The following is a 21,778-nucleotide window of genomic DNA, read 5'->3' on the forward strand; positions in this document are numbered from 1 at the left end:
ATTTTTGTTTCTGATTCCCACTTTTTCATTCACCTGGGACTGGGACCTGCTTTGGACTGGACTATTTTATTTACTATGTTATTAATGCTAACTAGTAAACACTTTTCCAGAAGAAAGAGTGGCTTTAGTATGATGACGTTTCGACCAACATAACATCATATAATTATATTTTAGACCAGCGGCACAGTGGACGATTGATTAAAACCTCGGTCTCACAGTACATAGGTCATTGGTTCAAATCTGGGCTCCGGTCTTCCTGTGTGGAGTTTGCGTATTTTCCCCGTGCCTATGTGGGTTTTATCTGGGTATTCCAGTTTCCTCCTACTTTCCCAAAAAGTGAGGATAAGCATTAGAAATAATTGATGGATGGATATTTTAGACTTTTGGGTCACATTGTATTAACCCAACAGCAAAATCACATTTAACCCATTTTGGGGTATACTATCAAAACCCAACACGCAGGGTAACATCCATAACCCCGCCCAGCGAGTTTACAATAACCATTAACTGTGTCAGTCCAACTTTAGGAAGACGTTGAGTTACCCACGCAGCAGTTCCAAGGGTGAATAAAGTTATTAGAAGAAAAAGATATCTCCTGGTCATTTTTAACCCACTTGAGCATCTAAGGGTTAAGCAGCCATTTTGGCCAAATTCCAAGGAGCGGACTTGGGGGAAAAAGTGGCCCCTGAGTCATGGACAAACCGGCCCAGTTCATGCGCTCCGTGCAGAGCCAGGCAGCCGGCAACACAAATTTCATGTAACCCGATGAGAAAAAATAACATAAAAAAAATAATTTGACGCTCTTTTGGACTATAATTTATGGAGTAGATGATAACCTCAAAAACCTAAAACTAAAAAAATAAACAAAGATGAAATGAACAGAGTAAGGACTACCATCTACACACCCAGGAGAATTAAGTCACATGGTGTGAGTACACACTTGAAATGACACTGGATGAAACTTAAAACAATTAGCTGCAATCACAAAACTGTGATGCAGTACGTGTTAAGATGCAAAAAAAAAAAAAAAAACGTTTATGAAAGCCCTGGCAAACAGCTATCTGCACGCTCAGTTGCTTCTTATTCTCTTTCTCTCTGTTTACTGGTTATCTTGCACTCACTGGCAGACAAGGCTCATTCACTCACCCTCTCTCATTTAGATTCCCCCCCCCACCCACCTTTTACTGGTCCAAGATATCCATTTATGTGTAATCATTTAGCTATTGTTTATTGGAGTACAGATTAATTTATTGCTTGGGTTTGTTCAAAAATACATGGAAAGAGGACCTTGGAAAAAAATAGCCACAAATTAAATCGCAATTGCAATATTGAGGAATAGAAAATGCAATTAGAATTTCTTTCAAAATTGTTCAGCCCTAATTAGTATTGGTAATTATACTATTGAACCAGTGCAACATGAAAATGTTTGCAGTACAGTATGTACATGAGACAATGTAAGGATATTTGGCCTGCTTAAGCCAGACATACACAATAAGGCTGCACAATTTATCAAATGTTCATCATCAAGAGATACTGACATCATCTACAATAAACTTATTGCCAAGACAACCTGCGCTAAGATAAACGAGAAAGTTAATTAAGCCGTGGTTACCAATTGTATCTTGTAGCGATACACATTTATTTATCACAAGTCATATTGTAATATTGCAGTTTTTTTCTTATTTTATGAAGGCCTCATACAAACTCTGGAATGAAATTACTGATTGCTGTGGTTGCTGTTGATCCCATCTACAACCCCAATTCCAATTAAGTTGGGATGTTGTGTTAAACATAAATAAAAACAGAATAGAAGGATTTGCAAATCATGTTCAACCGATATTTAATTGAATACACTACAAAGACAAGATATTTTATGTTCAAACTGATAAACTTTATTGTTTTTAACAAATAATCATTAACTAAACTCATCATGATCTTAGAATTTTATGGCTGCAACACGTTCCAAAAAAGCTGGGACAGGTGGCAAAAAAGACTGAGAAAGTTGAGGAATGCTCATCAAACACCTGTTTGGAACATCCCACAGGTGAACAGGCTAATTGAGAACAGGTGGGTGCCATGATTGGGTATAAAAGGAGCTTCCCTGAATTGCTCAGTCATTCACAAGCAAAGATGGGGCGAGGTTCACCTCCTTGTGAACAAGTGCGTGAAAAAATAGTCGAACAGTTTAGGGACAATGTTCCTCAACGTACAATTGCATGGAATTTAGGGATTTTATCATCTACGGTCCATACGGTCTTCTTCTTCTTCTTCTTCTTCTTCTTCTTCTAATATCATCAAAAGGTTCTGAGAATCTGGAGAAATCACTGCATGTAAGCGGCAAGGCCGAAAACCAACATTGAATGCCCGTGACCTTCGATCCCCCAGGCGGCACTGCATCAAAAACCGATATCAATGTGTAAAGGTTATCACCACGTGGGCTCAGGAACACTTCAGAAAACCAATGTCAGTAAATACAGTTCGACACTACATCCGTAAGTGCAACTTGAAACTCTACTATGCAAAGCAAAAGCCATTCATCAACAACACCCAGAAACGCTGCCGGCTTCTCTGGACCCGAGCTCATCTAAGATGGACTGATGCAAAGTGGAAAATTGTTCTGTGGTCCGACGAGTCCACATTTCAAATTGTTTTTGGAAATTGTGGACGTCGTGTCCTCCGGGCCAAAGAGGAAAAGAACCATCCGGACTGTTAAGGACGCAAAGTTCAAAAGCCAGCATCTGTGATGGTATGGGACTGTGTTAGTGCCAATGACATGGGTAACTTGCACATCTGTGAAGGCACCATTAATGCTGAAAGGTACATACAGGTTTTGGAGAAACATATGCTGCCATCCAAGCAACGGCTTTTTCATGGACGCCCCTGCTTATTTCAGGAAGACAATGCCAAACCACATTCACCAGACCCCGGACTGTTGAACAGCTGAAGCTGTACATCAAGCAAGAATGGGAAAGAATTCCACCTACAAAGCTTCAACAATTAGTGTCCTCAGTTCCCAAACGTTTATTGAATGTTGTTAAAGAAAAGGTGATGTTGTTAAAGAAAAGGTGATGTAACACAGTGGTAAAAGTGACCCTGTCCCAGCTTTTTTTGGAACGTGTTGCAGCCATAAAATTCTAAGTTCATGATTATTTCCTAAAAACAATAAAGTTGATCAGTTGGAACATTAAATATCTTGTCTTTGTAGTGTATTCAATTAAATATAGGTTGAACATGATTTGCAAATCCTTGTATTCTGTTTTTATTTATGTTTAACACAACTTCCCAACTTCATTGGAATTGGCGTTGTATATAGGAGGGGGCATGTACAGGAAAATTAAAAAGCTATTTATTCATTCATATTCATTTAGTAGCAGAGTCAGCTCAAAGACAGTAACAGGTTGGCTTCAACCAGAAAAGGATTCTCAGTAAGCAGGTTGACAAATAGAGAAAACATTTGGTCATTGAACGATGCTAAATTTGAATTCTGTGAAATGTAGGCCCAGGCAGCTTACACAACGAGGCTATAGTAGACACTTCACACAATGAGCAAGCAAACTAATGTTAGCCAAATAAGCATTTTCACCGAAAGCATCAGTTTAAAACATAAGCTTCCATTATATCAGTCGGAATTTCGTGTCGATATCCAGATGTTGAGGGCCAGGCTCACCGCGGCTTGCGCCGGCAACGGACTCCTGTGTGGCCGTCGCCAAACTCGAACGACCACCAAATAACTATTATATTTTATAAAATATAAAATATAACATATTTTCTTATGTGTGGCCGCCACTTCCTCGAGGGATTTCCTTTTTTTTTTTTTTTTTTTTTTTTTTTTAATCCCTCAACTTCTCAGCACCACCTTTTTGTTTTGGAGGTTGTTTTTTCTTGTCCATCTTAACTCTGGTCAGGCTGCCTATCTATCTATCTACAGGTTCTCATACTGTTAGCTGAAGAGTGATTGACAGGTGATAGTCAGCTGCAACAGTCTGGGAAAATGGGTGGGACATAAACACGTGGCCCTAATTTGACAGGCTTAGTTTAGACAGTAGGAGGCGAAAACAGGTACGTACAGAATAACCTATCACAACAGTGGGCCCATGACACTAACCCCCTCCTCCTGGTGGACATTAAAGCTGCTGGCCGACGGCTGTAGCTCTAGACTCCCCCGCTCTGTTTCATTTGCTTCTTCATTTTGTGGCACATTTCAGTGTGTCCCTTCTGATGCGCAATGATTTGTTCCCCCCACCTTCCTACTTAAAGCTCGCGATGCGCGTTGATGCCTCCCAGCGCTGTCGTTCTGGAGCTCCCTTGTTTGTCATTAACGTCTCGCCAAACCGAAACTCGCTTCTGGGCACACTTTTTCCAGGATCGAGAAATCATTTCTGCTGCCTTGAGCGAGTCGGGAGAGATTGTTTGATTGAGACTTCAGCGCAACGGCTCATTTTCACACTGGTCAGACCTCTGGGGAGCAATGTAAGACACGAAAAGAAATCTGTTTATTACCACTCTCAGATAAAGTTTACTGTTAAATAATCATAAAACAAAGACAATTATACATTGTGTGTTTGAAACAAGCACATAACTTTTCCTTTATAGAGTATGCTTTGCTTAATGCTAACAAGCAATGCAAAACGCCATGATGGGCTAACAAATAGCATCAGTGTTAACGGTGTTTTAACAGATATTTGAGCACATACTCACAGGCATATATTGTATATCCTTTGTGAAAAATTACTAACATTACTGCATCTTACTGAGTCACTTGTGGATCTCTCCTCTGTGTGTCTCTATGTCTGTATTATTCTGCCCCTTTGATGGCCAAGGTGCCCACACCAGGAGGAGCAGCACAATGTCCACTGAATTGAAGCAACAAATGTGGAAAATACTGCTTAGCTCTTTACATTCTATTAAACTTTGTCATTATATTATTATTAAGTACAATATTATCATGTTTTTTATTGTTATTAAAAATACATTAAAATGTTTTTTGGGGAGGGTGGTTGGAACGGATTAATGGGATTTCCTTTCATTTCAACAGGGAAAAATGATTGGAGATATGAGTGTTTTGAGTCACGAGCGTGGTCACGGAACGTATTAAATGCTTGTAGCCATTCCCCTCATTTCTTACGATAGACAGATTTTGTAAAGTTATTTCACTCCTGTTTTGTAAATTGGAGATGGAGAACACTTTTCCATGCTTTTGCAAGTTACATTGAGATGAAACACCTCGTGTGCCCTTGAGACTTTTTCATGTACCCTGTTATGATTGACATTGTCACCCAATTGTGAGTTTTGGTGGGGGTGTTGTGTTAAGGACCCCATCACGTTATACTTTTTCACATAGGATACACGCTCTTGCAAAAATCTTAGTGTTTGGGCATGCTGAGGCCATTGGAATCGGGATCCAATTTTTTTCTGGGTGAGTTTTGAAAAATGTATACATTTTCACCAGGATATACTGTACTCACTTGAACCTACATTTTCTGGTATGATTACACCCCCTAAAGGTGAATAGTTGGTTAAAATCATCATAACCAACACCACATGTCATAATCTGTGTTTTTGTTATTTCGATTATATTTAGTTTAGTCTTGTTTTCTGTGTCCCATGTTCAAGTCTTGTATTGTCTTGCTCGTTAGGTCTTTGTTTCCACCTGTTCTCGTCAGCCCTGTTCAATCAGCTCTTGTCCAGGTGCGCCTCGTTTCCTCGTCAGATTTAATTCCATTTTCTGTCGGTCTGCGTCGGATCGTCTTCATACGTCATGTTTCCTGAGTCTCATCAGGTCAGTTTTCCTGTAGTTTGTAGTAGTGAGTGTTTTGTTTATTTCTTACTTTGAGCCTTGTTTTTTGGACTTGGTTAATTTAGTTTTTGCTTCCACATGCCTTGTTTGCCTTTTGAAAATAAATCTAGTTTTTTTTTTTTTTAGTACATCCTGCACTCCTGCCTGCCTGCCTTCCTCCCTGGGCTTGGGTCCACCTTTTGGCTTCCCCCAAATGCCACAAACCTCAAATCCTGACATCATAGTCTCAACACAGACTGTTGATGTGTACAGTATTTGGAGAAAAAAAAAGAAGTAAGTGGGTGTCTGGTGCCTGAGGGGCTCCACAATGCTGTGTCATTTATTTAGTCAGCCTGGAACTCAGAGATTGCGGCGCACTCAGAATTGAATTGTAGCGTGCAGCCCTGCAGGCGTTCTTATATTATCTGCCAATATTCCTGCAATAGACCCTTGGAAGAAGAAAAAAAGTGTGACTGGAGACCAGGCGCCAGACAAGGGTTTTATCAAAGCAAGTGCATATCGCTGTGACGGCACAATACTTCACGTCAAAGGTTCTGATTGGTTTTTCTCGTGGGTCAGCCAGCGATTCTAGCACTGAGCATCTGCCTTCTCGTACTGAGGGATTTGCGCCAAGTCGGCAATAAGATGGTTTCTTCACACAGCTGTTCCAACAATCTGATCTCCACAGGTGGGGGAATCAAGTCACATGATGTGACCCGAGTCAGACACAAGTTTAGGACTTTGGACTTGCATGACTTGATTTTGACGTGGTATTCATGAGACACGACTTAACGAGACTTGAGAATTCTAGTATTCCATTATGGTGTCTTTTTGAAAGAAAAGTTCATTTGAATGTAGTTCATCTGCACCTGGCAAGCCACAAGTAGGCTATAATGCAGAGTGTCAACTCATTCATGTCCCTGTAAAGTGGGGGGAAAAATAAATAAAATAGTGGTGCCTTGAGATACTTGAGACCCAACTGACAAGTTTTTCAAAATACGAACGGTTCTTCGGCCAATTTATTAATTAATTTATTTATTCCAAAAAAAGTTTTTGGACTTGAGTGCAAACTTGAGATAAGAGTGCTTTACGGTGGCAGTGAAGGCAACTCAACTTCACAACAAGCGTCAGTTTGGCAGCTAGTGAACAATTCTTGCAAAAAGAGGCTTCAAGCTGTTTAATGCCACTCCCAGATGAGGTTTACTCTAAAAGCAAACAAAAAGAAAGAGAATTACACTGTGTATTTCAAACAACTTAACATTGCCTTAGAAATGACTAGCATTACTTATGATTAGCATCGATGGCTGCACTGCTATAACCCTTTTTAAACAATAGCTATTTTAACACTAACAGTGAAGCATCACATGCAGACAGAAAATACAATACTCACAGGCTTTTTTATTACAAGTGAAAAATGATTACTAGTTTTGCAGTCTGAGTCACTGAGTCAGTGGTGATTCTTCTTTGGTAGTCTATATGACCGCATTATACTGCACCCCAGTGGCACATCAGACGGGGCAGCACAATGATGCACAAACTGTTTAATTCTTTACATTCTATTTAATTGTGTTATTCCAAAATGTTTTTTTTTAATAAAGTACAGTATTCTAGAGTGCGATTCAAAAGCACATTACAAAAGTTGTTCTTGATTTTTCTTGGGGATGCGGCAACAAATTAATGGCATTTCTATTCATTTCAGTGGGGAAAGATGATTTGAGAAACAAGTGCTTTGAGTTATGCGTGTGGTCATGGAACTCATATTTCAAGGCACCACTGTACGAATTGTAAATTTGACACACCACTGAGAAGAGGTTAACAGCCCTGCAAAATTTGAATGATTGGAAAAAAACAAGTATATAAAAGGAGGCTTCAAAATCGTGAAAAATCAAGTCGCCGTCGCCGCTCTCAAAGGTTCTGTACATGTCCTCTGTATGCGTGAAACCATGACCCACTGAAAAAATGAATGTTACTTCGCTAGCAACTTTTTTTTATACCTACAGTACACATCCCTCCTCTATATGCTTGACAAGTATACTGTAGTTCTTAGTCTATTTGTTTTCAGCAATTATCTTCAAACATGTAGAATGTACTGAATTAACTTTACAGTTTCTTTAAGCAAATATGGGCGGAATGCAAAAAAATATTACATTCGGATTTAAGGATTATTTTCATATCTACAGTATATCAAATCGGGAAAGAGAGAAGGCAACATGCAAGGTTTGCAACGCAAAGAGATCCAACAACTACATCTACTTTATTTGTCATTATCAAATCTAGAGACAGGTCAGATATGTTAGATTTTTACGTATTTATTTTGAACATGTAAATGAAATAAAATGAAAATTATTGTTTTCTACATTTGAAAACAACAGCATTAAAAACAAAAACAAACAAAAAGCATAACCATCCATATTCGAAAAGGGGTGAGAAGAAGCAATCCCACTCCTTTTCCACAATCATATATAAAATCACTTGTTCCACTTCCTAATGCCCTTCATTACATTGTGTAAAAAAACAGAAAAGCACAACAAAAAAATGAAAGTTAATACATAAGAACAATAATGAGAAAAGCCAGTAGAACAAGAAAGGAAAAGCAAGTACGCAGTGGTTTAACACCCACCTTCCGATATCGCTCGAGTCACATTTTTATACGTAATCTTGAAGTGATTGATGTTTGGACATTGTTTCAATTTGTCGTTTAAAGTGTTCCACAGGGTCAACCCACATATTGAAACACAAAAACTTCTGTAACTTCTTATGTTTTTTTTGTTTTTCATGGTAATTCATTAGTTTTTGCCTCGAAACCCGATTTGTGCCGTTTGACATGCTATTTGATCCATTGACTGTAAAAAGTAGAATTGTCTATGGTCCTTATGGCTGACTCCTCATTATACTGATAGCTATTCTTCTGTAGAATACGTACAGGTTGTTTTGAAGTCTCGTAGTTGACGCCCCATATCTCTGCACGGTAACTTAGATGTAAGAAAACTAACGAGCAGTAGAGATTGTGATGTTATCCAAGGCCTTTTTTTGCTTTCAATACTATTGTAATTGTTCTTAAAACTTTGGACTGTAGCTGTTTTATGTGAGGCTTCCAACAGAGAAATTTGTTTTCAGTTACCCTTTCAATACTCACCACATTTATTTGAACTTTTGTTTGTGAAATTTTACTGCAAATTCCAAATATAGTTGTGACTTGAAATGCGAGTTTAGTTTGCTCTGTGACTACACTAACCCAAAAGGATATCTAAAATTATCTTTCCCGATTGAAATGAACGGAAATGCCATTAATCCATTCCAGCCTCCTCAAAAACTCAACCAAAATGCTTGATGTGTTTTTAAATGGAAAATAACTGTAATATTGTGCTCCATAAAAACATATTGTAAAACATTAATTAAATAGAGTCAAGGAAATGAAACCATGATAAATTCATTGCGAAGCTTTCTGGCGACTCGGCCACCTGGGGCAGTATAATACAGTAATGCAGACACAAACGAAGATGTTTCACAAATACTGTACGTGACTAAGTAAGCTGCAGTAATATTAGCCGTTTTTTGCACAAAATCTAGAATACTGTATATGCCTGAAAGTATTACTATACGGTCTGTCTACATGTGCTATGAATTAGCTTGTCTATGGCATTTGCATTGGTTGTTAGCATATGCTTTATGGATGGTTTAAATACACATGCAGTGCCAAACTGCCACTTGTTGTGAATTGAGTTCACTGCCACTACGCAATGCTAGTCTAGTCACAAAAATAAATTAATCGGCCGAGTGACGTCTCGTATCTCAAAAACCCCGCCAGTTGGGTCACTCTTGTCTCAAGGGACCACTGTAAATTACTTTCTCGAACTTTACAGTTTAGCTCATCAATAGCTGGTCAAACATTATCTAAGCCACATGTCTGTTATGCATTTAATTGAAAAGACAATAAACTAATACTAAACTAAACTAAAATATGCTATGGTTGCGACTGAGTTAGTACAGCTAACTAACTCGTCAAGTAGCTACTGACTGCAAAGTGGCTAAAGGGCAAATTCTTTATATGTTGTGGCTGAGCAAGATTGTATTACTTGACTTATGACTTGACTTACTAAGTCAAGCCTTGATTTAACTTGCTTGAAAGTTACTGGAGACTCAATTGGATTTTTGCCACAGGAGCTTGGCACTTGCTTGAAATTTGAAGGTTAAGACTTGAGACTTACGACTTTCACATGTGACTTACTCCCACCTCTGCTGATCGCCTTGTGTGTTGATATGAAAGTCTTTTTTCCCCACTATTTGAAAGAGTTCCCAGATGTCTTTGTAACGTGTGACACGCTTTTGTCAAATATCCCAAGATCTTCCTTTTTTTAATAGCCTTGCTGACATTAGTCTGTTTAGAGGGGGTGGTCCTGTGTCATGAAAATGATTGACAGTTCACCCTACCCCATATTCTACGGAACCAATGCTGAGTAGTGGTGGAGGCAGAAGTTCATAGACTTCACTTTGTCCTTGGGTTTTGTCTAAATCTCATCGGTTTGGCCACATCAATCCTGTTTTGTCTTACTTGCATTTGCTTTATTAATTTTATATTTATTTATTTCATCATTAATTAAATCTACATACTTTTTGTGATATTTTTGTTTGTTTGCTGTGAGATTTTCCTAATGTAAAATACAGTTTGTGCATTGGCTCAATAACGCTTTGGAAACACTCCGCTTTATAACATTCAGTCGCAGTGATTGATTGATTACAGCAGTGTAGCATCCAATCGATACATTCCATAGCTGGGAGGAGGAGGGGGAAGGGGGTAACTAACGCAATCAATCTGCTCCCGAGGGATTCATTACCTTGGATGTGACCGCGAATCAGCCAGGATTCTGGTTCTCTGATTGACGCTCCATGAGGGGGTTTACACCGCTCTTAGATACTGTACCTGTACATAGCTGGAATACTTCTGAATTTCACCCTACACACAGAAGTTGTGTAAGACTTCCCCAACTTCCACATGTAGAGTGAAATTCTGAAGTATGATATACTCTAATACACTGGCAGCACGATAAGGTAATGGTTATGCTCTCCAGTATGGATGCATGCAGTCACGGTCGAGAGTTCTAAATTGTCCACAGGTGTGAATGTTTGGCGTTAATGTGCCCTGATGTAGACTGTTGACCAATCGATTGTTTGTCAATGTGCCCAAATATTGGCTGGCAACCAATGCATGGCTTCTCTCAATGGTTCCAGAAATTTTTCTGGGGCACAAAGATTTTCCCCCGCAAAAACATTTGGGGTTAAGATCGCAAGTCAGTGAAGCACATATTTATGCATGAACTCATGATCATATTTATATATGCTGGTGTCACTGTTCTGAATGAAAGGATGGAAAGTTTATGGTGGTGGCTCCCGATCAGTGCCAGAAACCAGGAAAGGTATGCTGACCATTAAAGTGCCCCAAAACATAAATCCTTGTTTTGTTTCTAAATTCATTGAAAATGTTTGAAGATGAGTGCTGAAAACATGTGAAAAGACTTACAACAATACAGCACTGAATTGTTGCTTAAGACTCGTGCACCTTCAAAATTTTTTTGAATTTGTGGGCAAGGCTAAAAACTATCCTCATGACATCAAGAGGTTTGGGCGTATACTTTCTGTCCCCCACTATATAAACACCAAGCGCCCTTATTTCATGCAGTGGTCATTTGGCGGAATTGTGCAATGTGTTTGGTGTTATTTGGCCCAACATGTCTCTGGCGTCTGGCCGCACGCGCATTATGTTGTGGAACAGCAGCAAACTTTACAGGATCCAACCGCAGCCCCACGCTAGAGTACATGGTGCATCGCGGGTGAGAAGTGGGGGGTGCGAAACCCAGCTGCGGCCGATGAAGCCTGCAACTCTGCAGCCGCAGCACTGCGTACACCACACTTTTTAAAATCTATTCATTCATTGTCCATCTTGTTAACATTGCTCTTTGCTTTTCTGTGGTGTGTTGAATTTACAAGAACGGCCGGTTTTGCAGCACTTTAAGGAGTAGATGCATTATAAAAGCTGTTATGAGCTAGTCACTTGAATATCATATCATGAATAATTTGTGACATTGATACGGTCAGTGGAGTTATTAGTGGGAATGGCTAATGTTGACTACGTGATGTCATCCTACAATGTGAACTGAACTATATGCCATGATGACCATTTACTTTGCTCGTTGTTTCATCATCATTTGTAACAGTGCAGTTGGAGCATGTTGACAGGAATGACCGTAAAAGCCAAGAGTGGAAACAAGGCGATCCCCTCCTGGCTCACAGGACTCACACTGCTTTTGTCACTATTTTCAGATAGCCCTTAAGGCTCAGGAGTTTGTTTTCTGAACACCCCGCTGGTTTAGGAGATGTGAAAGGACTGACAGGTTTACAAGTGTTACATCATTGGAACCCTTTTCCCTCTGTGGCAATTTGAACTTCTCACAGTCAGCGGATTTGTGCACAACAAAATTTTCCACCTTTCAATCCATCCAAGTTAGACTATCGCCAACAGGACATTTCTGTCTGTCTTGGTGAGAATATACGCCTTTACTGAAGGTTTACGCTCCAAATAGGCACAAACTTGCATGCAAATAGATGTTGAAGGCGCACCCATGATTGCATCTACCAAACGGACAAAATAACAGCACAATTTATTTTGTGCTTTTGCCTCAATGAATATGCAATACAGTGTTCTTCCCACATTTGCAATTCACTGGTCTTTAGTCACCTATTAGCAGATTTTTATTTTTATTTTATTTATTTATCCAGCCATCCATTTTCCTTACCGCCCATCCTCACTAGGGTTGCGGGCGTGCTGGAGCCTATCCCAGCTATCTTCGGGCGAGAGGCAGGGTAAATCCTGAACTGGTCGCCAGCCAATCGCACAGCACATAGAAACAAACAACCATTCACACCTAAGGGCAAGTTAGGGATGTCAATCAACCTACCATGCATGTTTTTGGGATGTGGGAGGAAACCGGAGTGCCAAGAGAAAACCCACGCAGGCACGGGGAGAACATGCAAACGGCACACAGGCGGGGCCGGGACTTGAACCCCGGTCCTCAGAACTGTGAGGCAGACGTGCTCCCCAGACGTGCTAACAAGTCGTCCATCGTGCCGCCTTTTATTTATTATTATTTTTTAACCTATCATCCTTTATTCACTGGAAAAAAAATCACCAATTTGCTGTTTTGGGGCTCATGTTGAAGCCCTAATACAAAAGTGTTGCTTTGGCACAATCTTGTGGCATGTTGGTGCCAAGGAATTATAGTTAAGCGAGGGTAGGGGCTTCATTTAGACAGGGCCATGCCTTCATAAATGATCTTGTGGCATGTATAGGCACACAAATCTTTTGTGGAAGGTTGTCAATTACTGTACGACCGGGCTGAGTCTCGATCCACCTCAAAATATCCAGGGTTAGTTTGTATCAAAATTCAATAAATAAACATTGAAATAAAAAAACTATTAAAAATTTGTTATAAAAAAATCCATCCATCCATTTCCCGAGCCGCTTCTCCTCACAAGGGTCGCGGGCGTGCTGAAGCCTATCCCAGCTATCATCGGGCAGGAGGTGGGGTACACCCTGAACTGGTTGCCAGCCAATCGCAGGGCACATACAAACAAACAACCATTCGCACTCACATTCCCACCTACGGGCAATTTAGAGTTGTCAATTAACCTACCATGCATGTTTTTGGAATGTGGGAGGAAACTGGAGTACCCGGAGAAAACCCACACAGGCACGGGGAGAACATGCAAACTCCACACAGGCGGGGCCGGGGATTGAACCCCGGACCTCAGAACTGTGAGGCAGACGCTCTAACCAGTCGGTCACCGTGCCAAGGTAAATACAATTGTGCCTAAATAAATGTTTAAAAACAAGCAGTTCTCGAAGATGGAATGCGAATGTATTGAACTTGTTGTAAATTGAATACAACTGAACTGTACTTGGGCAGTGACTCATTTACCACTAGTGGTACCATCACAAGTGTAGCAAATCTGTGCATAACGGAAAATACCACCCCATCCCCACATGGACAACTATACACAGTTAAGTATTCAAGTATGTGGCTCTTAGCAGAAGCTAACTTGCTACACTGGCTTGGCTGACCCATTTCTCAATTACAAGTACAGCTTTTATTACCATGATGACCAAGGGCTGACTTCTGATTATGTGTGTGTGTGAGGTAGTAACACATGAATTTAAGGTATTTGTTGTTTTAGCAAGTGATTCTCCTTCTTTTCTTATTAATGAAATTAAAGAATAACAGATCAGTGCTGGTCTCGAATGGTCTTGACAAGAGGAAGACTTTTGGGCGACAAGTCCGAGAAAAGAACAAGACCTTCCAAATGTGGTCTCGAGACATGTCTCGAGTGTGACAACATTACGCTATGGTGCATCACATAATGTTAGCTTAGCATGTCCTTGGGCCATGTGGCTGCTAAGTAACTGAGAAACCTGAAGCTTCAGTAATGTGTCATCTCCTAATCCCAAACTATTTTCTTGGAGAGTAATGGCTTCCAATTTTCAAAAGCCTTGACTACGGCTGACTACTTCCAGTACGATCTACTGCCTCATTGGTTCTCGGAAGGACAAACGAGGGCTTGAAAGTGAAGTCTGAGGCAGCGGTGGAGAGAGTTGGAAAGTTCCCGTATGACATTAGCGACAACAGGAGAGCCTGAGGGAGGGTTTGCATTTTCAGGCTTCCTTTACTTAGCTTTCTCCTCTACCCCGTGGCCCTCTTTTTCTTTTTCAAGTGAGCACAGACACTGCATCTCCATTCACTTAGCGGTCTCTCAGCAATGTACCTTCTTTGTCCAACATCGCCTCGAGCAGCTTGGGAGCAATCAAAGTAAATGGCATGGACGGACCAACAAACGGATAGTAGAGACCTGGCGGAGGTCAGCTGAGCCATTACAAGTGCACATTCTTTTACAAAGATTTCTCTTCGCCCCAAGGCCATTCTTTAATTTAGCAAAAATGTGAATAATGTAAGTTAGCTCGAATGGTGGGGAAGTGCAGGATTTAGTAGGACTGAAAACTTGGCAGTTTTGTTTTAAAAACCCAAGTACTGACCATTGAGGCACTAATCTAATGTTTCCATCAGAATCTTTTTTTTTTTTTTCTTCCTCTGTTATATGCATACAGTAACAGGTCAAAATGAGTTTGTGATATGATTTAAGTTTGACATCTGTGCGGTTTGTTGATTGAATGCAAAAGTCAATAAATGGCATAAGGCTTGCAAAATAGCTATATTTGAAATCGCTAACATTGTGATGTAGTTTTGTCAATTAATATTCTTAACTTAATTAACTTACCCACTTCGTGGTTGCTACCCACTCACTTAACCCAAAGGAACGGCAACACGGGATTTCCAGGATTTTAGCGAATAATTCTCAGGGGCTGCCACGCCATAAAAAAAGTATATATATGTTGCATTTTACAACAATACTTAGTAACTATATTCATCATATATGATGTAACAGTGGATGAAATAACGAAGCTTGCTGTCATTTTTGCCAGAGATGATCGTGGCAGGTTAAATTCCAATGAATGGGAGCGAATGACGTGGTTAACCTAAAACAACCCCCCTCTTTTTTTATTTTCACCCACGTCCCCTTTCAGCTCATGTTCCCTATTAGCGGACCAACAATCCAATGGTTGGTAAATTGTGCTTCACGATGATGGTAACGGGGGGACAGACGTCCTGATGGCCTCCGTGGCCAGGGAGAAGCCGGTCGCGGGGTGGACGGGCTGGAATGAGCTGTAAAACTGGGAAGAAGAAAAACAAAATAAATCAAAGGAACCACCCGGGGTTACTTACAGTATCACGCTGGCTGTGGGCACTGACAGCACACCTCTGCTAGGTGTGAGCGCACAGACAACCCGCTGAGGAGGACCGAGGTGGGAGGAGCATATCAATGTGGTGCAAATGAAGCGAATGCACATTTTGTGTGTAGAAATAACCTAGCCATTAAACGTAGCATTGAAGGACGAGACGTCGCAACAAATGCTTGACTGCCCCGAGCTTCTATCTACACGCTAGCAGATGCTGTGATATGCACCAATCAGAACCAAACTGTTTTCCATATTTAAATTATGAAATTGAACGATCCAATCATAGTAAAGCTCATTTACATGTCGCATGATAATGAGAAATCAGACTGTCTCAAATGCTAGGCGGAAAAGACCAACTAGAATAGCTGGAAAAAGTTCTTTTTGGGCATTTCAAAACCAAATTATAATTTAAAAAAAACTCACTACATTAGTTTTTTAAAATTTAAATTAATAATAATAGTTTAAATTATTTCAGAGGGGAAAACATTTGATATAAATAGAAACTTAATATTGAAATAAACCCTAAGATTATAGAGAGGAAATCTTTCTTTATCTGTAATTATTTTTCTTTTTGTCCACACCTAGTAAGAAAGACTGGCTAATTTTAAAAGTAGCTATTGTATATAATCAAGTTATTGAGGATTTGTGCTTCCATTTTATGCTAATTCTGTCTTCAAGCCGTATTGGTTATGTGTTTAATTTTATTCAGTAATGTAATTCTCAGGTCATCATGATAAAGATGATAAAGATGATAAAGAAATGTGTGTGTGTGTGTGTGTGTGTATATATATATATATATATATATATATATATATATATAGTATACAGTACAGATGAGTCAGTATGGTAGCTAACCTTAGCAACATAGCTAACGGTTATTTGCTGCTAAATTGCTGATAAACTGTGGCTGTGCGCTTCTAACGTTACTAGCATAATGATACAACATCACTACTTCCTAGTACAGCATTGATAACATATGATAGATACTTACACTTCCTTAAGGTGATCGAAAATTGAATCTTGCATTCTTGTCGCTGGCTCTACTCAGTGTGACAAGAAAAAAAAAAAGAAAAAGAAATCCCACCCGGGGGTATTAGCTGTCACTCAAAATGAGTTAGTCAATTAGAACGCATTTCTCATAAAGCCCCCCCACCCGAGAGGTTTGTGCCAAAACGAAAACGCAAAAAGTCAGGTTCTGCAAATGTGAATATTGTCATCACAAGCAAAAAAATATTTTCATTGATTCATTGAGATTATATCTCTTTTGCTTGAAATGCAAGAAGTTTTGTTTGGTTTTATATTTTTTGTTTGCAATTTTAAAAGTTTGTATGATTCTTTTCGGCACAAATCTGATTCCATACATCCCCAGCAAACAATCGTGTACTCCTTTCATAATTATGTGAGGAATGATGAATAACGTGGTAATGTTAATAAAAATAAGATTAATAAAGCCCGGTTCACACCTAAAGACAATCGGCCTGTTTTTGTGCCGCTTCTGCCCCTTCCCGACCAAGCACGTCAAACGCCAGACAAGTATATATAAGATTATCCTATAAGATTGTCCTAAGGTCTGACGTGTGTTAAGAGTGGATCTGTGACGATTTCAAGGTCCGAAACAGTTTGGGGCTAACAATCTTAAATAATGAACGTGTTCAATATTTACGACCAATACTCTTCATGTGTGTGGGAAATGCCGACTTCTCCCGAATCATGATGTCCGAGAATGGTGACGTGGAACGAGATGTAGCCAATCAAAGAAGCACTCAAGAGTGACAAACACGAAAAGGACCGTAAATGAAAACAAAAATATCTTACCCTATGTCATTTTATGTGCAAAAGTGGGTTCCCCAGACAGCAAGAAGTATTTTTCAGAGCATGTCATTTTTTGAGAACGTCGCCATTTTACAAGGCTCTTGGCTCCGCCAACGTTCGTGAACGTTTGGAAAATATCAGCGCATACCCAGAAGTGTTTCATCTTTTTTGATTTTGTGAAACTACGTGTGATCATGTTAGATTTCAAGATCTGCGGTGGAACAGACTCTTGATGTGTGTGGTGTGCTGTGTTGAGTTTCTCAGAGCACACCACACACACGAAACACCCAAAACTCTTGAATGGCTGCTTTTTTATCTTTATGTGTGGGGACTGTAGCAGATAAAAAAATATTTTAAGAGTGGAAAAATTGTTGTGTGTACCAGGCTTAAAACTACAGCAATAGTGCAATGAAATCATGCACCAGTTTAAGCCCCTGCTGGACATTGTTTTGGGCAAATCCTGTTCAATGACAAAGCTAACGTATCTTATAATTAGATGTGATTGTTTACAGTACAATATATCACTTGGTCCCACCCAGAGGGCTTCATTGAAGAGTCTACTTAAAGAAATTGACCAGATGTGTGAATGTGAGTGGAAGTATTTCTTTGTCTGTATCAGCCCTGAAATTGACTGGCAACCAATCCAGTGGCATCGTTAGGCCTATTTTAGGGGGGCTTCAGTGTTTTTTTAATTTTTATTTATTTTTAATTTTTTCTGTGCAAAAGTAAGACAAGCCTTTATGCTCTTTTTGGTTAGCAGTGGTTTTGTCCTTAGAACTCTGCCATGGATGCCATTTTTGCCAAGTCTCGCCATTATTGTTGAGTCATGAACACTGACCTTAAATAAGGCAAGGGGGGGCTGCAGTTCTTTAGATGTTGGCCTGGGTTCCTTTGTGACAACCTGGATGAGTCGTCTCTGTGCTCTTGGGGTAATTTTTGTAGTCGGGCCACACCTGCAAAGGTTCCCCACTGTGCCATCTGTTGTTCCTTTGTGGATAATGGCTCTCACTGTGGTTTGCTGGATTCCTAATGCTTTGGAAATGGCTTTGTAACCATTTCCAGACTGATAGATGTCAATTACTTTATCTGTTCTTGAATTTCCTTGGATTGTGGCACTTTGTTGCAGCTTTTTTAAATGTTTTCCAACTTGATTTTGTCAGGGAGGTTCAACTGAAGTGATTTATGGACTGAACAGGTGTGGAGGGAATTAGGCGTGTGTGTGTTTTCAGTGAAAATTGGCTTCCCAAGAAAAAATTATTAGCCACAGTAATTCATGATTTAACAAGTGGGGCAATTACTTTTTCAAAGAGAGCCAGGTAGCTTTGAATATTTTTTCCCCTTCCTTCATTCCAATTTTTTTATTTATTTCTTTGTTTGATAACTACACTTGTTTGATGATCCTAAACATTAAAGTGTGGAAAATATGCAAAAAAAAAAAAAAAAAAGAATTTGTGAAGGGGCCAAATACTTTTTCTCGGCACTGTATGTGTATAGGGATTCATGTTGATATTTACTGTATGTTTAAATGCGGATATGTGCATAAATTATTGTATGTATCTATGCTATCAGTGAGAAGCCGGTCGCGGGGTGGACGGGCTTCTTGATGAATAAGTTGTCTTACGTAAGGGTAAAGTGGTAGGATTTAAATAACCTTTTACTTCTTCCTGCTCATTTTCAGACTAGTATTTCATAGTGTTTCCGTTTGGGATATTTACAGTATATTTTCAATTTTTTTATTTGTTTGGGAATTTTTGGACTGCTTGTTGGAAATAAATGTTCCCCAAAAAGTTCAGACGTTTTAAGTAGTGTGGTAAAAGCGACCACACCAGTTTTGGCTGTTTTTTCAGGCCAAAGTGTTGGAGGCGCTAACTGTGGAGGGCAATGGATGACAAGCTAATACACAGAAAAATAGTCCGTCACGGATTTGCCTTTTCTTATCTCCCATGATAATGATGATCACAAAATTCCAACAGGAGTCAGGTCATCCCGAGGCTAATACCTCACAAAGATGTTTCTGTTAGCACCGCACATGTTCCTGTGGCAGAGGAATTTGGAATGACAATCACGGCAATGGCACCCTGTTGCTTGGTTGGATTCTGTCCGGAAATCTCATCTCTATTCATTGAATTCTCGCCGGTCATGAGAGGGATGAGGATTGTTACAAGGTGCTAGCAATCTATTTATTGGTACAGCTCTGCTTAAAAGCCCTCACTGAGAACTGGATATTATGTTGTGGAGGCGATAACAAGAGTCCCTGAGAGTGAATGACAATGTGTCCTGTTGTAACTGTATCATTTTAGATCTCTTTAGGTAAAACACGCACACGCACACACACAATTAGCTTGAACTGACGCTGTTTGCCAGGAGGTGGGACCAAGCCTCTGACACCAATATAAAAATATAAAATATAAAAAATATGTGAGTAAAAACTTGACAGGAAAAAGCCTTCATGTTGTCATATGGCATGCTATTGATATTAGCATTAGCATGTCAAGCGGTGGCGTGAACAGCAATTTAAACTTTATCTCTTCTTCTCTTGCAGAAATCTCTTGGACAGAGACACCTTTTCCAAATCCGACCCACGTAAGTTTTTTTGTTTGTTTGTTTTAAATGCTAATTGCAGCTTATCTTTTGTTCCTTGACCAGACATTTCATGGTCACTCATGCACAAGTCTAATTTTTGCTGAGCTTCACTTTGATTGTCGTCGTTGCTGTTTCAAAGTGTTCCTTCGATAATATTGGCATATCATTTGCACAGTAAAATACAGTCTAACGCTAATCTAAAGCCATATGAAACACAGTCTAAACCTAATGAAAATTTGTTTGAAATGGTGTAAACCTGATTTAAACTCATTCGAAACAGTCTAAACCTTATATAAGTTTATGTGAAACTCAGTCTAAACCTAATCCAGACTCATTTGAAAGTCAGTCTGAGCCTAATATAAACTCATTTGAAACTCTGTCAAACGCTGATCTAAACTCATTAGAAACTCAGTCTAAACCTTATCTAAACTCATTTGACACTCAGGGACTTATTTTCGAGACTGGAGTAAATCCAGCGTGGTGGGAAGCACAACTGTGCGCCAGGTGCAGGTTAGACAGGTGTTAGTAATTTTGTAGACCAGCTCAACCCGACGGATGAGAGAGTGGGCGGGCTGCGCCACTGTGGGGGTATTTACAGCAGACTCCATTCACCGCCAATCAAAGCATCTCCTCTCCTTTAAATGTAGTGCAATAACATTCTCGACGAAGACGTCTCTGTGTGGAAGAGGATGATGCGTAATCGCAGAAATCTGTGCATATGGGGAGCATTGTCACTTCTCTGGCCATGGTGTGGTAACGTGTACGGGTACCCTCGTTAAATACAGAATGAGTTGGTGGTAACCACTCAAGCTAAATATTTCTGCGGACCTCAGTATCTGTTGGTCTGTGCCCCGATCAAATTCACCAAAATCACGTTAGACCAGCAGTTAAAGTGGTCTGAGCTGGCATAAGTTTAGACAGACTTTCTGTCGCCAAATTACCACTCTGTCGGGCACATCTCCAAGGACACAACCTCGCTGTGCCAGAACGCCCAGCTTGTCACAGCGAGCCTTATGCTTGCATGAAAATCAGGATACACCATCAGATGCGCTGTGTACGAAAATAGAGCCCTTAGTGTAAACCTAATCCAAACTAATTTGAAAGTCTAAACTTTGATCTAAACCCATTAGAATCTCACTCTGATCCAAACTCATTTTGAAACTCAGTCTGAACACGCAACTCATATAAAATAATTTGTAATGCAGTCTGTCTTATCTAAACTTATTCGGGGGGGAAAAAAGCGCTGTGACTGCATTTCCGGGAATCCTAACAGTAAGACACAAATCAAGGGTGATGTTTTACATAATCTGAAGGAGGTTCAAGCCCTTTGTGTAAACACGGCAGTGCTGAGGATCTGACAATCGGCCTACTTTGTATTCAGCGACGTTGCGTTCAACCCTCCTCAGCTTCATTTGTGGTTGTAAAATCGAATGGGAAGCCAGGAAATCGTACCGTAAAACATTTTTTTGATTACACACCTTTAGTTGTGGATGCAGGTGCCCTTGAAGCAAGTTTGCTCGCTCCTTTCATGTGACTTTGATTCAGTGCGGCGTCATCAGATGTGCCACTACATCAGGTGTGTCAAGGTAATTAATAAAGAATCTCTGCAAAAAGGAAGAAAAGCGGGCTTGATCGAGATGATTGATTTCTGTTCACTGTTGGGATTAGGTTGGGCATTATGGCGTTAAAATACAGTACGCTATATTGCCAAAAGTATTCACTCACCTGCCTTGACATCCCATTCTTAATCCATAGGGTTTAAT

The 21,778-nt window shown here is 39.9% G+C and overlaps 1 protein-coding gene across 3 annotated transcripts in view; it reads left to right on the forward strand.

Moving 5' to 3' along the window:
- cpne5a (copine Va) overlaps window positions 1–21,778 on the forward strand; it is a 121,981-nt gene that overhangs the window by 2,697 nt on the left and 97,506 nt on the right. For 2 of the 3 annotated variants that reach the window (XM_061788548.1, XM_061788538.1), the window contains one exon: window positions 19,975–20,015. In XM_061788548.1, coding sequence (XP_061644532.1) covers window positions 19,975–20,015 — 41 coding nt within the window. Of the gene's footprint in view, window positions 1–5,658; window positions 5,780–5,923; window positions 6,071–19,974; window positions 20,016–21,778 lie in introns of those variants that run through there. The other variant, XM_061788556.1, reaches the window with a different exon arrangement.

Source organism: Phyllopteryx taeniolatus, chromosome 1, assembly GCF_024500385.1.
Source record: "Phyllopteryx taeniolatus isolate TA_2022b chromosome 1, UOR_Ptae_1.2, whole genome shotgun sequence".
Classification (NCBI taxonomy): Eukaryota; Metazoa; Chordata; class Actinopteri; order Syngnathiformes; family Syngnathidae; genus Phyllopteryx; species Phyllopteryx taeniolatus.